The 17776-nt window shown below is 40.1% G+C and overlaps 1 protein-coding gene across 6 annotated transcripts; it reads left to right on the top strand.

The window, feature by feature from the left end:
- Nucleotides 1–2183: 2183 nt before the first annotated feature.
- LOC124063187 (protein phosphatase 1 regulatory subunit 12A-like) lies at nt 2184–17259 on the top strand. 6 transcript variants are annotated; one of them, XM_046396584.1, is made up of 8 exons: nt 2185–2814; nt 7130–7146; nt 7254–7383; nt 7680–7784; nt 7885–7932; nt 8106–8156; nt 9327–9395; nt 13032–17259. In XM_046396584.1, exons 1-7 carry the CDS (start codon nt 2713–2715, stop codon nt 9363–9365), a joined length of 492 nt encoding a protein of 163 aa, XP_046252540.1. In that variant the 5' UTR covers nt 2185–2712; the 3' UTR covers nt 9366–9395; nt 13032–17259. The 6 variants fall into 6 exon arrangements, with proteins under 6 accessions (XP_046252534.1, XP_046252540.1, XP_046252539.1 ...); XM_046396582.1 differs by having other exon boundaries at nt 2186–2814; nt 9324–9395; XM_046396578.1 differs by lacking the exons at nt 9327–9395; nt 13032–17259 and adding an exon at nt 10982–11239 and having other exon boundaries at nt 2184–2814.
- Nucleotides 17260–17776: the final 517 nt, after the last annotated feature.

Below are 17776 nucleotides of genomic sequence, written 5' to 3'. Positions count from 1 at the left end.
TTTACCCTCCAAACTGTTTCTTCCCTCCACCTGTGTGCTGCACAAGAAAAACCTTGAACCTCTTCACTGACTCCTCCCACTGAGTACGGCCTGGAAATGCACTTGAGTTTCAGCGAGGATATTCTATTTCTCTCTGTTTCTAAAAAGAAGATAAAATAGCTACCACAGTGGACAGGAAGGAGAGGGAACACAGAGACAATAAGATACCAAAGGATGACTTTTACAAGATTATACAATGTGTCCTGAAAGTGGTTTCTCTGTGAGCTGACTCCAGGTCAGCAGTTCAGCTGTCCCCCTGTGGTGGAATCTGTAACTGAGATCTGGTAGTAAGATGAGAGTCTCTTAGCGTTACTAAGAGGACTATATCTGTCTGTGATAATCATACCATGCAGCGATGTTTCATCAGAGGCATGACAGGAGGCCCATCACCAAAGCCGGCCTCTGCATGACTCTGTGATGATCTGAGCAGATTTTCCACACTGACTTTTAGCAACGGAGAGACAGACAGGTGTAGAGCAAGTCAGCTGAGAGATTCTGCTTTTAATATTGTTGGTTATAGTGGAAATTATGACTCAAAACAGACAGAGCGAGCAAGAATACCTTTGCAGGCAGTTTTTCTACTATGGGACCACCTTATGCTGAATGAGATTCAGTAATTACATCCAGTATACATACATATGTATGTATATATATATATATATATATATATACAAGCATTTGCAAACGTAATGAATATACAAATTGGTTATTGCAATAGAATTTCTCATTGGTCATTTCTCAAACCATGTGTGCCACTCATATACAGAAAAGTTTAAGAACCAAACTATGACCATCAATATTTTAAGAAAAGCTTAAGAGGCAAGTAAGAGCACTTGGTGTAAATGACCACCTCCGTGCTCATGTTATGGGAAGGTATGGCTGTTTATAAGCACTAACCTGAAAGCTGCACCACCTTTTTGCTGATAGCTTTCTGTCTTTCTATAGTTCTCATAATTCTCTAATTCCTCACTATATTATCAGAAAGCATATCTGGTTTGCTTTTTTCCGTTGCTAATTTGTTTGATATGAACACACACTATATAGACAAAACTACCAGGACACACCTCTTTATAATTGAATGCAGGTGTAGGATGGGGCTGTTTTTCAAGGGTTGGGCTCGGTCCCTGACTTCCTGTGAAGGGAAATCTTAATGCTTCAGCATACCAAGACATTTTGGACAATGCTATGCTTCCAACTTCATGGCAACAGTTTGTTGAAGGCCCTTTTCTATTCCAGCATGACTGAGCCCCAGTGCACAAAGCAAAGCTCCATAAAGACATGGTTGGATGAGCTTGGTGTGGAAGAACTTGACTGGCCCACACAGAGTCCTGACCTCAACCCCATCCAACACCTTTGGGATGAACTGGAACGGACATTGTGAGCCAGGCCTTTTGGTCCAACTTCAGTGCCTGACCTCATAAATGCTCTACTGCATGAATGGACAAAAAAAATCCCACAGAAACACTCCAACATCTTGTGGAAAGTCTTCCCAGAACAGTGGAAGCTGTTGTAGCTGCAAAGCCATTAAAATGTGATGTCATTAACATCCCTGTTGGTGTAATGGTCAGATGGCCCAGTACTTTTCTATATAGTGTAATTCCCATAAACTATCCTCTTCACAAGATGGTGACTTTGATGGATGGAATAAAAAAATTCATATTTTTGCAGACTTAAAAAAAGAAGAATCACCCTAGCTGTGGGACAATATCAACAATGTTTTGCTCATGTTTTGGTGATAAAATACGAAGCAGATTAAACATATGTTAGTAAAAGGAAATGTGGCTGAAGTGCTTCTTGCTGACACTATGTAACACTTATTCCAACAGCATCCTCTCCATCATATTGTGGGGTGCACAGAGTTCCTTGACACCTCAGTGTTGTTGATGGCACCTCAGGTATTACTGTGTGCTGACCTTCTAGGACACAAACTGCTGCAGCTCTTGAATCTGGCTTTGTGCTCCACCTCCCCTTATCCCCGTCCACATCAGTGGACAATTTTAGCCCTCAGTGCAGAGTCCTTCCATAGCAGAGCCTCTGGCAGGCTGCCAAAGCTGAAGACAGCAGGGAGAAGCAAGGGGTGAGGTGGGGGTAGAGAGGTGGAGGGACTGGGAGGGCAACCAAGCAGTGAAAGGAGAAGGAGGGAAGGAGAGAGAGAAAGCGAGAGAGGGAGGGAGATGGAGAGAGTGTGTGTATAACTTTGGGAAACATAGGAAGAAGCAGCACTGGGAACAAACTTTTCTCTCTTGGCTGTCTTGCTTTTGGACTTTTTCACATTTCACCAAAGACCTCCGTGTTATCTGTGTGGAGACAAGAGTTGATCATTTGTTTGCTTTTTTGCTCATTTATTTAGTTTTGTTGTTCTTTGCATTTTTATCTGATTACTGAGCTTTGAAGAAGGCGTGACCACGCATCTGAAAACCTTCCAGAGTTAGCTGCAGCTATCGTCAGCTCATGGGAGTGTGAAGCTGGACTGAAACACACACACACACACTGAACACACACACATTATACACACACCTGTTGTTCCTGAGGATTCCCCGGGATTGCAGTCATGGGCATCTGCATCGCTGCTGCTTGAGGGAATCTGTGCAGTGTGTGCAGCTGTTATTTGGCGGTGGACTCGGTGAAGGGTACAGTAGAGGCTGACCTGCCAGTCCAAGGTAGAGGAGGGCGATGTCATCCTACTACCCACGCACCAAGGACCTGACTCGCACCAGGAAGTCAGTGACAGATTCACCACCACCCTCGCCGTCCCTTACAGACAAAAACTACAGAGTAAGACCACAAGCTTTTCTTCAAAAAAAAAAAAAAAACAACTTATTGATTTTAAATTTAATGATTTCATCACTTTGTGTGTTTGTGTTAACAGATTAGCTTATTTACTCACCGACAACCAACTTTGTAGTTTGTTAACCCGCACTTAGAGAAATTTGCAGGAGTTTGGTATCCATCCACAAACCGGATGAATTTATTGGCTTCAGACTTAAGACATCTGAACACAGAACAGCACAAACTCTATGTAAATTAGAGCTGAAGCAACTGACGGCAAATTAATCACCAGCTATTTCAATACTTAATTAATCTAATATCAAATTCTGTGATTGCACTGTCTCGAATGTGAAGAATGGCTTGTTTAATACATCTGCTGTGGCTGTAACCTGAAAATCTTTTGGTTTTGTTAAATAAACCAAAGACTCAAAGATAAATAAATTCACTGAATTAAAGACACCACTTTGAAATTATACTTGGGCTTTCCTCACTATTTTCTGAAAACGCAATTGATTAAGATAATATATAATAATATATTGATAATATTAAGGTTATTTCTTAATGTCTCCATGATTATGTGCATTGACATGTGAATAATCAGCCACTCGCAATTCTCCAAACGAATTTATTGAAATGATTAAAATAACAGTCGTTATTCGTTAATTGAACAAATGGTCTCAGGTCATCTGATGTGCCATGAAAGAGAGGCCAGTGTTGGCCCTGAAGCACTGAGAGTCTGACTGCACTTTCTGGAGAAGACTTTAGGATTGAAACATTCCTTCTGTAATTTCCTGTTATTTATTTTTTTTTTCTAAGTGGCTTATTCTCATGGGCGTTGTTTGACTGTTGTGTTTATGTCAGTGCACCAGACCGAGCTGTACTCTGCGTGACAGACACATTTAAAGGGACAGAAGGAAATGTGATTCTGTTTGCTTTTCCTGCGACACAACAGACGATCCCATTATTTCACTGTTGTACAATGCTGGTGGATGTTGTTGTTTTTTTCTGCACTCTTTTCAAGAAGTGTCAGTGTCTCTTTGCTGCATCCATAGTGAAACTGAGGCATTCGTTTTCCATGATGTCAGCTTAGACTGAACTGGGTTGAGTTTTCATGGCAGAGAAAATGAATAGCGGTGGGGGTGGAATCAGGTTGATGCAGTATTTTTAGCACTTGTCACAATGCTTTGATGGGAACCTGGTCCTCCTCAGTAAAATACAAAGACTGATACAGCTGAGTGCAACGAGAAGAACTATAAACTGGAACACATTTGAATTAGTGGATGACACTCATCATGTGGCAGATGTTCATGGTGGATTATAGTAACTGAGTACATTACTGATCTTAATTTGAGGTAGTTTACAGTTGAATGTTCCCATTCTATGCTACTTTATACTTATTCTCTGCAACAATTCATTGTTTTTACTCCACTACATTTATTTAACAGCTATAACTACTATTCACTTTTAACATTAACATTTCACATCAAAGGAACATCTGAAAAGCTTATAAAAGATAACACATAAAGATGAAGCTAGTGGTTCCCAGCAGTCTCTTTCCTTGGAGATCTGTGAGTTTTTAGTAGTTTCATCAAAGAAATATTTCCCTTTTAAAATCCTCAAATGGTTTAATTTAAAAAGCTGTTCGAGGCACGAAGAGGTAAAATGTTCTAAGATTTCATGAAAAGCAAAGATAAAAGCCAAGAAAGTATGTATATTTATATTTATATATTTATTTACAGATTTTTCCGTCTTTTCCTGCTCTGTTAATAATTTCATAACCACCCAGCTTTATCTCATGACCTTTTGGAAGGGCCCTGACCCCTATGATGGTAACCACTGGGCTAAGCTAACTGTGTATGACTGTAAACTACTGTTTATGCATTGATGCATGAGTGTTAGCAAACTCATTTAAGTCATTAATGGGCATTTTTTTCTACAAAATGAGCACATTCATTCAGATATTTTAAATGCATTTTGTTAATAAATGTACTGTTACTTAAGTTGTATTTTGAATATTGTTACTTACATTGTGGCACTTTTACATAAAGGATCTGAGTAGTTCTTCTAACATTGGATGTCAGTCAGAGGTCTTGAAAAAGAAAATAACTGATCCTCTGAGTGGCCAGGAGAGCTCAGATGTACTGTAAAGAGTTAACTGAGAGGGAGGAGTGGCTGACACAAGAAAAGGTGAGTGAATGTGGAAGAAACGTCTTTTATGGTTGTATGTGCTGTGTCAGTTAAAGCGGTGGTGGGAGAGTGAAAAGTGTGTGTGTGTAGCTCAGATTTTCCTACTGCAAACTGCAGTCAGCTCTGAGGAAAGATGCTGTGACAGAATGAGGAGAAGAAACAAAGAGGAGAGAGCGAAGGTGAAGAGTCTCTTAATGATGATATCACTGGCTCTTGTAAACTGCTGTTAAGTTGTACACTGTTGCAGTGAGCCCATGCCCAGCTTGTATGATGTTGGTCCTGGCAAACCATAAAACTGGAAGCAGTTGTGTTTGCAGAGCACCCGCGGTTCGAACATGCACCCGTTCGGAGGCTGTTTCCATCAGCCTGACTCCATCAGTGTTGTTTTTCTCCCACTCGTTGATTGTGTGTCCTCCTGCATCTGCTCTGCCTCACATAGTTTGCTAAGCTACATAAGCCACTTCTGACTCCCTCTGTTTTTCCCAACAAGGCAATCACGTTGGTGCAGCTGCTTTCAGAAGTAGAATTGCAAATGTGATTCAGTTTCTGGTGTTGGCTCAACTTGGACAAAAGGTTTCATGATGCAGACGTACATATAAGAGCATGTGTTACTAAGAATAAGGTCCCATAAACCCCAACGGGCTCAATGAAGATTTCCCCGGAATAAAGTTTTTAAAAACTCATTTCACCAATTTGCTAATCCCTCAGTGTGAAATAGCTTTGCATACAGGAACTTCTAATCTTGAAAGAGTTCTGTGAAGGATTCATATCCCCAAAAGCAGACTTCATGATAATTTATTCATCAAACCAGGGGGCCAATCATCCCCCTTGATTAATTAACCGAATCTTGTCGAGGAATCTCCTCTGCACTGCATGAAGAGATCGGAGTGAGTGTGAGCTCCTCTTGGCTCCATCCTTGGCCTTTTTTCATCTGGGGTCACAGAGGTCTGTTTTTTCCTGGATGGCTCTGCTTAAGCACATGACCACATAAGGACAGGCAGCGCTGGCTCAGTTATGTAAACACTTGCTGAGGAATAGCTCCTTTGACGCTGCATGAAATATTCCCCAGCTAGCCAAATGTGAGTGCATAAATAACTACGCCCGCTGTTTCTTTTTAAATAAATTGTCCTCCTATAAAACCACATGCTGTCTATATCTGCTTCTGGTCTCAAACAACTCGGACCACCAAACAAGATGTTTATTACAACACATTCCTAAACAGAGGTGTTTAAGGCCCTCTTTCCCTGGAAAGGCAGCAACTCTAAATCTTCAAATTTATGACTTAAGTTTGCTTTGCAAGATCATTGACAGATCTCTGAATGATAATAAACAAATGGCAGCTGACAACCTCTTGTGTGCTGTATTTTTCATCTGATGGCATTGAATTTTCCTTTGGTTCAGTTTTGTTCGGTGTAGAAATGGGTCTGGATAGACACCAATTCTGATATTGGAGACCCTGTGCACACACAGTATGACACACAGGGAGGCAGTAAACACATAAACTACACAGAAAGTTCTGTGACACTTAATTACAGGCATATGTCTGAGAAGAAAAAAACAGAAAAATACTCAACACAAAACTCCACTACAGACTCCGTGGAGAAATAGAAATCAAATTCACTATGTGATCGCAGTGGGCAACTTGGCAGTCATGTACACTAGACTAGTCATAACAAAAACCTGCCAGGACGGTCTGCTATCGGTCTATTGTCTGAGGTCAGACGTGGACCCGTTACACAGGGGATACTTTTAGCTTCTGATGTCATGATGTCATCTTTATGCTGCAGGCATTTGCGTGGCAGCCGCCTGTTCTGAAAGATTAAGCTGGCTCACCGAGGAGTTTGACCTGTGTGAACCCTGTCGGTGCAGCGTTGTTGTGAATTATATCTTAACTTCTGCACAGACTTCTTCCCTCTGGGGTTTCAGGCCTCTGAACACACTGTGATAATTCACTTGGAAGGTTTTTGTTCTCTGTTGTCTCAGAACTGGAGATATTTCACGGCCAAGCCTCTGTTTGGTCTTATCAAACAAATGAATCTGGAGCTAACCTCAACAGAACATTTTTTCACACGTCTTGTTCCCATGCTGTGGTGCTGAGTGATCACACTAACATGGTTTATTCTTTGTTTTTCAGCATGACAGATTGTCAAGGTAAGGATTTAGCATTGTTTTTAATCTCCTGAAATATAGAACTGTATTTCCTGGGGGGAAAAAACCCTAAATAAAGCAGCATTGTGTACTGAATGTCTTACTTTTAGATATGATTCCAGTGGGGAGAGTGCGGCAGACAAATCTTTGGGCCGCACTAGCTCTTATACCCGGAGAGAGACGAGGCTGGCTGCTCTGAATAAACAGGAGCAAGACTCCACCACCAAAGACTATAAGAAGGTAGAAACTCTAACTCAGTTTATATGTAATTTGTTATACTTCTATCTATCTATCTGGACTTCAAGATAATTAACAGTATCAAAATCTTATCAACGAAATCTTTCAATAAAAACGTAACAAACCATTCAAGCACATGACATCATTACTTGACCAAAGTAGAAGGCTATCTGACCAAAAATCTTATCTTAATTTTTTTACATAATAAAATTTTGATTAAATCATGACACGTTAAAAGATCAGAACCTCTGATGTCTGGAAGAAAGAATCTCCTTCATCTTCATTTTGTTCATTTTCAGATGTACGCAGAGGCTTTGCATGAGAACGAGAGGCTCAAGTCCAGGTTGCAGGACAGCAAACAGGAACTTGTCAAGATACGATCCCAGCTGGAGAAAGTCACTCAGGTAGAGACAAGTGAAAAATGAAAAGTAAAGAACCTGCCACGCCTATCCTGTTCATATTTCTTCCAATACTTAACAATAACAGCGCCCTTCTAAATTCTAGAGGCATGACAGAATAGAGAGATCTGCAGTACTTGATTCAGAGAAAAGGGTAAGTGTCTTGGCATCATTTTTGGCATTTTGGTGTTTTTGGTATATTCTTCTTTTTTGTCCTCCCCCCAATCTAATTTTTCTGCAAGTTAAAGACTCTATTGCCTTTTCATGCCAGGTACCACAGGAGTATGTTACCTTGGTACCATAGCTGTCTTTTTTCTTAATTCACAGGAAAAGCAAGCTCTTGAGAAAAGAGTGTCAAACATGGAGGAGGAGTTAAAGGTCAGTGCACGCAAAAATATATTTTGCAGATTTACACTGCATTTAAATGGCATATTTTGTCCCTGATACTAGTTATGTGTCATTTTTCTCATGATGTTTTTTTTCCCCCAGCACTATAATAACACTAACAGTACTTGAAGGTACTTACCTCCAGCCGAGCCTCTCTCACCCATGCTAAGTCAAATATGCCTAAAGTGCTTTTACAGAGCAAAGCACACACAGATATAGCACACTCCAGGGTTGTGGTTAGCCAGGTGGGTTTGGAATCAAGGAGAGGGAAGGTTAATGCTTCAGGCTCATTACCCACAGTGTTCTGCTGGGCCACTTCCTGCTTGTGCTGCTGTTCCCCCTGCTCCATTTATCCCACTGTTGGGGTAAACATGGTGACCTAGTTCCAGCTGAATACCAAATCCCCGTCCAAGACCAAAAGACTTGCTTTTGTGAGACATTCCGGCACTGAACTGTGTGTATTCTGCTTCACAAAGAAACACAAGGCAGAGCAGCAGATATTTCAAGGCTGAGTAGACGTGTGTGAGCGGTTTGCACAAGCAGTCACAAAATCACACAATGAGATTATAATCTGATTGTTATGACAAATTACAGCTTCGTTAGCGTCCATCCACATTTCAATTTGCACATATGAAATCTGAAAGGATTTCTCACGTGCAAATTTGAAAAAAATATTGAAATCATGCAAAAAAGCCAAAAGGCAACAAAATGCAACAGCAAATAAACCCTGATGCACATTAAGCACGAGACTAAAACCTCCACTAAAGAGACACAAAATAGCAACAGATGAAAACATCAGATTTTCATAGATTATTTTTTTGACTGCTGTTCATCTTGTTGCACTCTCATCTTCTGCAGTGGTTAAATGGCTTCTGACTGGAAAATTAGTGGCACCAGCTGTTTACCAAACTACTAATAGTTGCATAACAAAAGTGGATGGAAACGCGCATTAAGTCACATTATTTCCTTTTGCTTATTCTCGCAAAATTTGGATCAATTTGTGCTACCGTTGGATGGAAACCTGGCTAGTGTTATATTCCTTGCATTATATTCCGCCCATCTGAGAAAATCTAACATTCAGAAAGTGACAAGGACATTATTAATAGGACCCATGCCAGCAGCAGATGTTTGACCCTCGTGTTGTCATGGTTCCCCCAGCAGGATGCCCCACTGCGGTTCCGCTGTGGGTACCAGCCCTGAGAACAGGCTGTCTCAGGGGAGGGGGGGATGGTGAGTGGCCGCTGTGACACAGAGGAGTGATTGACACCTGCCTGTCACCACACATGATTCTGTTCTATCGGAAACGCGGGCATGTTTACACGTGTGAACACAGATGAAGTACTTTAGACTGTAAATGCTACAGGGGCACAGGCACACAGCCTTTCTTAAACGTTCTTTAGATGCTCTCACAGTCACCTGGTTAGTAAGGTAGAGATTCTCCACAAGGGGAGCTGTTCAGTCATTGTCAGATTGGTGCCAACTTGTGCCACCTACTGGAAAGGAATCATAGGAGGCCACACTTAAGATCTCCAGATGCAGAAATGTCATTGTTGTCTGCTGTGATTTTAACACTTACACCAATGTTAGTGTTACAACTTGCTGCTGCTGTTCGTGTGTACAGCTATGACAAAAACTTCAGGGGACAGAAGCGTAAAAAAAGCTGTTACACTCCTATGTCTTTGTGCTTATGGCCACCATCTATGCCTACACGGCTCCTGGGGTCTAAACCTGCTGGCACTTCGTCATTGATTGGCTCTGGTTTCCGGTGTTTCACATCAATAACGCTGTGTGTCCTTGTTTTTCCTTTTGAAATACCAGTCGTATTAGTGTCTTGGTGGCAGATTACATTGTGGGGTTTTAAATTTCTGATAGAAAAGCTGAATTATTTTCAGCAGTATCTGAAACTTAATTAATTGCAACTATGTAGAATTATCTGCAAGACTTTGGAGGGTAGTCAGATCTAATTTAATATAAGAACTCAATATTCAGAGAATGGAATGAAGAGCACTAGTCATTATGCATTCTCTCCTCACTCTGTTCCTCTCTTCCCTCTTGCCAAGGGCACTTCTCCAGGAACTGCACTGTTTTATTCTCATACCAAGAGAACATTATATGCATGAGCTGTTAAGTCCCAAACTCAGGCTAGCTTCAAATTGCTTTCATAAGTGTGTTGTGGTATTGTACAAAGCAGCTGGATGCCTTCCTTAAACCTCCTTGTTGGCCATATTCTGTGAGCGTGTGTTTGAATAGTCTGAAACATGTGCCCCGTGTGTGTGTGTGTGTGTGTGTTTTCTGTGGTTTACCCTCAGCAATCGTGTCAAACCACTGACATTTCTGTCAAACCACATTGTGGTTTACCTCAAAAAGTCAGGCCAAGAAAGAGGGGAAATAAATCATCTGCTTTCCTCTGACTTATAACTGACGAGGCTCTTGTGCAAAGCATGAAACAGTAGACTTTTAGGTTATTTGAATTTTCATGAATTTTAATTCCCTCTCCTTTGAAAAATTATTCCTCCAATGACACTTCAGCACCTTACCACTCTCCGCATACAGCCCGTACAATTCGATGAGAATTGGCTTCAAAATTCAGTTTGCTTGCCGCAGCTTTTGCCATTTCTTCTGAAAATCTCCCTGTTGTGTAAACATACATTTATATAAGTTTTACTTTAAAGTCCCTGTGTAGGTGTGTGGGCTCTTGTCTGTATGAGTGGATATATATACAGTCTCTGTATGGGTCTTTCTCTTTGCACACAGCTTGCCTCCCTGCATGCTTTCTCTGTCTGCCCCTGTCTGTATCTCTCTCCTCCTCTGTGCAGGCTTTCCCTGCTCTGGCTCAGGTCCAGAGCTTGCGGAGGGTGAACGAGTGTCTCCTGGCTGAGAATAGGGCCATGCTGCGTGTCCTCGCCCGCCTCTCTGAGACGGCTTCCATGCCGGAGACAGAGGACCTCTGATCCTCTGACATCATCTGTCCTCCTTTCTTCCCCCTCGTCTCCCCTTTTCAGCCACATAACTTCTATACTCCTCTCTACTTCTGGTGCCTCTACAGCCTCCTCGTCCTCTGCTGTGTTCCTCTCAGGCAGGTCCTGCACCCTCCCGAAGCTGACTCCCCTCCTCCCACACACACTGCAATGCATCTCGCTCTGCACTCTTTTAACCCAATTTCCTTTATGGCCATCAGAGGTCAACCCTGCTGACCCCTCCCCACCCTGAAACTTTTCCCATAAGCCCCCTTTGAAGCGTATTTTTAGCTGTATTCATGTTGCACAGGGCCTCACATGCCATGAACATCGCATTAAGAGTTGTTGCTTTTTCTTTGTTTATCTTCTAAATCAAATTAAACATAAGTAACAGTCTTTACCATAAGCAATAAAATGTTTATAGCCATTATTGATCTTGTGATGGTCAAATATATGTGGGTCTGATGTAATGTGCTGTGTCATCAATGGAGATTTGTTTTCCAAAGAAAACAGTCTGTCTCCCAAATGAAATGAAACGTGACATTATTAGCCTTCAAAAAGAACAAGTCCTGTTTCACTGAGTGAGACACAAGCACAGATATGTGACAGGTTCATGAACCCAAGAGCAGAAGAAAATGTCACTTTAAAGGTATAGTTAGATATTTCTGGGAATAAGCTCTCTTTGCAGACTTAGATAAGAAGTTCGGTATCACCCTCAAGTCTATATGCTAAATGTGAATATCCTGATATGTAGTCAGGAAAGTGTTCTTCGTGTAGAGGAACTGGAACAAGAGAATAGCAGCTAGCCTGGCTCTGTCCAGAGCTAAACAAAAGAAATCAGCCGACCATCACCACTAAAGTTTGTTAAAAAAAAAAAGATTATCAACCTCACAGTGATGACAAAGCTCCAGGAAGTCTCTCCACTGGACTGGGAAATAGCCTCAATCAAGTGATTCTTCATACACTTTGGTTCTTATACAGATGAAAGAAACAAGATTTACTGTGTTAATCTGCAAGTTTTAGAAATGCTAGTAAGCAGATTTTGTTACAGATTTTGTTACCTTACAAAGCCAGGCTAGATGTGTCCTTTCTAGTCGTTATAATCTTAGCTGGATGTAGCTTCATATTTAGCATACAGATCAAGCTGTATCAAGCTTCTCATCTAACTCTTGGTGAGAAAGAGAGTAAGCTTTTTTTGCCTTTAATGCTTGAACTATTTTTTCAAACTGCATTACAGATAGCAGGGCATTACCATGTTCAAGGGATTTATGTAGATCTACTGGAAAGAGGAGAGTAATAGAGAAAACAAAATAGAAAAGGGTCTTCAAACCGGTGATTTGTCAGAGCTTGTGAACATATCATTGCCCGGTGGCCTTGCTCATTCACCAGTTTTCAGTAGTATGTCACAGCTAGTGCAGAGGGTTATTGTTTGTCTCTAGTAGAGGGGAAATACTTTGGCAAAGAGGGTTGTTATTTTTAGTCATTGCTCCTCTCATGAGGACAGATGACCCAGATTTGGGAAAATGACCCTCTCTCAGTTTCTTTCTCTTTGACTTTCACTAGATTTTTCTGTCACTTTTCACACCAAGAACATGTTGTCAAGGTCACTCCTCACTTGCATGATCAAGTACTGTAAAGCATGTCCTCATAACTTGGCCTAAAATTTTGTTAAAAGACAATTATTCATCCACCTGTTGTTAGTGGTGATTGATATTTATCATTATCTTATCTAGATATCTTATTGTTACGGTGGATAGTCCTTATTAATTGTGTCATTGTGCCACTTTAGCCTTTGAATGACAAACCTCACAGTATCCACAAACCATTTAACATGTATGTAACTGAGTGTATAGCTGTGATGATGATGATATTATTTTCTAATGTAATTTCTTTCCTCCTGCTGTCCCAGATGTTAACAGAGCTCAAGTCAGACAACCAGAGGCTGAAGGATGAGAACGGGGCTCTCATTCGAGTCATCAGCAAACTGTCCAAATGAAAACATGTCTGACACTTCTGCTCTGTACTTGTGGACTTTCCAACCCTGATATGGCAGATTAATTATCCATGATGTCCAAAGTTGTGGCTCCTCTCTGAGTTATGGTGATGGGCTGCAGAAATGAATTCCTGTTGGGAGAGAGAGAAGTTTTCTTCAAGAGATTTTAGTCCAAGTTCACTGTGTGTGATGATCGAGTTACAACAATTGTTTCTATGTGACTAGTTTGTAAAATACAGTATTTCACAATAACCAAATAGGGACCAGTTGTACTGTTTGAATAACCTCCTAAGGCCCAGTTCAAACAAATTCAGGGGTTTGCTTGAATGTACTATTTCTAATATTGTGCCCACACATCACGTTGGTCGCTACTTCATTAATGTTGTCTTAATTATGAGAGAAGCCGATTATCCCTCATCCCTGAATTGTGTCTTTGAATGGTGTCCCTGGACTGGCAGATACATTTGAAAATCTTTATATTTTTCAACCAGATTTCACTCAGAATATGTACCCATACAAGTCAAATGAAACCCAGCCAAGGTGTTTAATATCAACCCACTAGGGCATCTGAGTAGCACCAACCAGTAAAGCCAGGTCAGCTGTAAGATGCAGCTCTTCTAATGGCAACTGGATGTTTCCTCCAAACCAAGATAGTAACTGAGAAAATTTGAAATTTGAAATTTTGAAAATTTGCGCTACCTGATAATGATATGAAGGATTGATAAGACACATGTTTTGGCCTCAAAAAGACCTCAGGTTTGTCACTCAGCTGTGCCTGCCCACCAACTCAGCACCTCTTAAATTTGAATTTTCTAACTCCAAGTTCTGTAAACTCCTGACACAAGATGGCCCTTTAGAAACCACTGTATAAACAACCCTTTCTCAGTTTTTTATGGTCAAAATATCAGGGCTCTGGGATATATTCACATATACTGCATTACAATGGCAAAACTTTAAACAATTTCCAACTGGTATATTTCTGTCAGTTCTCTATAATTGATTTTTTTTTTTTTTTTTTTTTTTTTTTTTTGCTTTACCTCACATGTGATAATGACCCCCACTGCACTGGGATTTGAAGTGGACTGTATGTTAACCCTTAAGGCATATGCACTTTGATCACTTGGGCATCACTAGTAGCACATAATGTAATTTAGTATTTGCCAAATTCTGCTCATCAGTTCTTTTTTTGTTTTTTGGTTTTGCTTATTTTTCATCAGATGGCCCAGCTTCAAAACAGCAGAATGGCTACACAAAGTGTGAGAAAGAACGTTTCCTATGTCATGTTTTGAAATAGAGATATATTTATTTATTTATGCCTTTCTTAGGTTTAATCTTTATACTTTGTTTACTCCATTTTCTCTTAATGGAATACACTGACTATTTTGGTTGACCTCTTGGCCATCTTTCATTGAGGTGATGAAAACACAAATGCCAAATTCATCAACTGGTAGATGCACCGTAAAATAACTGCTGACAGTTTATTTCCCACAGTATTGTGTGATCTAAAAAATAAACTGTTAGATAAGATAGGCCTTTGTTAGTCCCGCACTGGCTAGCATGTTTCATTTTATGTGGTGCAGTGGTACATTTGGACATACCTGTGTTGCGCATATGGTAATGTCAAAATAAATTCATTTAAATGAATTATTACTTAAGTACTCTGAGTTTCCACTTTATTGGGTGCTTATTGGGTGTCTAATGCAATCCAATCCTTGCAATAAATCCTAACTTCACAAAGTTTATCAGCTTTTTTCCTGGTCATTTAGATGCCATATTTACTGGTGCTACTGCACTTTTTGGAGTCCGACCAAAGGGGCATGCTGTAACACCAGTGTTCCCTTTATTCACATCCAGTGCAAATAAGATACAGTATATGTCATCTATTTCTACATATGCTGTAAATGTGTTGAACCATGCAGTATATTGTAGTGAAAAGTTTGAAATGTGTTAGCGATAGCTTAATATACACACACTGGTTTACTCACTTTGCTTAATAAACTGTAAAGAAATGAACATGTTTCTCTGCTTGATGTCAATAAATCATGCAGCAGTGATACAGAGATTCTTAGGAGCCAGCAGAGCTGAACCCACTGCTTATTAAACACAAACAAGTCATGGTAATTAAAAGGCCTTTATTTCCTATTTGTTTTTTTTGTTTTTTTACAGAACTGGTAACACATATGATAAATTTGTAATAAGTTATTTGGTTCCCTTGATAACTTTATAAGGATCCCCAACGTTTGTCCACATAAGGGTCAAGAGGAGTTTGTGAGCAACGTTTGTGTCCAGTCAAGGGCTAAAGCATGCGATCCACAGTAGGCACAAGTACTGACATGAACACGCGCACCACGACACTAGACACGAAGAAACACAGCTAGAGGACACAACCTGACTGTCCTCCGATGCTTTAAAAGATGAAGAGAAAAATGGTCGGGAAAAAAAGGAAAAAGAAAAGAGCCTTGAGATTACAGTTGCATCTGGGATGACAAGTGGAGGACTAAGCGCTCAAGTTTGGAGTTTGGTACGGTCCTGCATGTTTGGCAGTATACAGTATGTCCATGTTGTAAACATGAAGGCCGGGATTCTTTACGCTCAGCAAAATCTGATTCCGAGGACAAATCAATGAGCCTGCTTCCTTTTCAGCTGATGGTACATAGCTAGTAACACATTAACAGGACAAAGACGCAAACAAAGAAAGCGAATGTGACTCTGGCTTTGATTCAAATACAGTCCTACATTCTACTGTAGAAGTACACATCACAGAAACAAAAATGACACAAGTGTTTATGCATATGTGCAGGAGTACAAAGAAGAAACACAGCAAGACAAGACAACATGGTTCAAAGTGGTGTCTTTACCCACCGAGGGGTTTCTCAACACGTTTTGACAAGGTGATAGATGATCTATTGAATTTTGGATGGTTTCCCTTTTTAAATCCCAGTATTTGTTCAAAAACAACAAACAAAAGAAAAAAATAGCTGTGTGAACAATGCTCTAAAACTGTCTCTGCACAGCTGAAACTGCACATGATGCAGTTGTGCATAAGGTACATTACACAGATTAAATCCTATATTTTAATATGACTAAGATTGTTTGAGTATTACGGTCATACATACAAAGATGTACATTTAAGAATGAGTAATGTGTCCCATGCATGCAGACCTGTACTTTATATTATAGTCATATATTCTAGTGCTGTGTTTTTTGAACCATGTCTGCGAAAGGGTGTACACTTCACCCATATATCCCACATACACAAGCACACACAGCTCCCACTTTCTGTCCCCCATAGAACCTCGATGGTCATGTGACAGTGGTGACCAAAGCAGTGAAAGGAAATTACTCAATAAATCTCATAAATGTGCTATAAATTTACCTGTAAGCACATTTGCCTGATCATCGGATGTGTTCCGTTTGCCTCTGCGTGAATTGTTATTTTGGCTTGGCAGATTTAAACAGTGTGGATGAAAGCAGGCAACTGCATTCAGGTCGTGGCAGTATTTCTGATACGCACTGAAATGTTGTGTTTGAATTATTCTCAGTGCACCATTTGGTCACAATCAGTAGCAACAGTGGGACAGTAAATAAATAGAATATTGCATTAGACAACACATTGTTGTCAGGATAGACAGATGGCAGTTTAAGGTTTACTTCAGAGAAAATTCAGCGACTGAGGTAAACTTAAAGGAACAGTTTGTCATCTTGGGAAACAGGCATATTCACCTTCTTGCTAAGAGTTAGAGTTTGATATCAGTGTAGCAATCTGTTCTTGAGCCAGGAGACTGTTAGCCTAGCTTAGCACAAAGACTGGAAACAAGTCTGGTTCCATCCACAATGAAGTAAAATCTATCTATCTACCGCTAAAGCTCACTAATGAACACATTATATCGCATTATATGATATATATCCCAAAACTGAATTACAATAACGGCTAGCTGTAGTTTTAAAGAGGTGAAGTGTCACATTTCTTACTTTGGACTAACACTAACTTCCTGAATTCTAGCTTGGCTTATTTATTTTTGTTTTCATGCTAAGCTAAGCTAACTGTCTCCCGGCTCCAGTTTCATATTTAGCGTGTCGGCACTGATCTTCACAACTCTCAACAAAAAAGCAAATAAGCACATTTCCCAAGATTTAATTTCACATCGTGCACAACATAATATGTATTTTCTATATTTTCAAACACCTTTTGCCATGTTTTGTGAAAATCGTAACTCTCTATGCATAGTTCTATGGAAGGGATTCAGGCCTAAAACTCAGGTGCCACTCTATCACGTTTCTCTCTTTCTGCTGTAATATTGTTGGATCTCTAATATTGTTTTGTTGCTTGAGCAATATTTCAAAGGAACCATCAAAAGCCACCAGTGTGAGCTGTATTTCACCAGCAGTTATTGATTGTTGTCACTAGTACATTCTGCTGCTAAACAGGAAAAGGAGAAACTTGAAGAGTGATCCAGTTTGGTTCATAAATTGCACTCAGCCCAACAATAGACCACATTCTATAGAACACACTATATATATATATATGTATATGTATATATATATATATGTATATATATATATAATTTTAGCAGTAATATTGAGAACCCATTGTTTTATATATATATATATATATATATATTATTCATACTATCAAAACAAGGCATATACTTTACTAATCA

The sequence above is a fragment of the Scatophagus argus genome, chromosome 8, assembly GCF_020382885.2.
Source record: "Scatophagus argus isolate fScaArg1 chromosome 8, fScaArg1.pri, whole genome shotgun sequence".
NCBI classification, from domain to species: Eukaryota; Metazoa; Chordata; class Actinopteri; family Scatophagidae; genus Scatophagus; species Scatophagus argus.
This window is presented reverse-complemented; position numbering and strand designations above follow the sequence as displayed.

Coding starts and splice junctions, on each gene's coding strand:
- LOC124063187 (XM_046396578.1), top strand. CDS start 2,713: ATGTCATCCTACTACCCACGCACCAAGGACCTGACTCGCACCAGGAAG. Junction 7,785..7,884: donor AGCTGGAGAAAGTCACTCAG/GTAGAGACAAGT, acceptor TCTAAATTCTAG/AGGCATGACAGAATAGAGAG. Junction 7,933..8,105: donor TACTTGATTCAGAGAAAAGG/GTAAGTGTCTTG, acceptor CTTAATTCACAG/GAAAAGCAAGCTCTTGAGAA.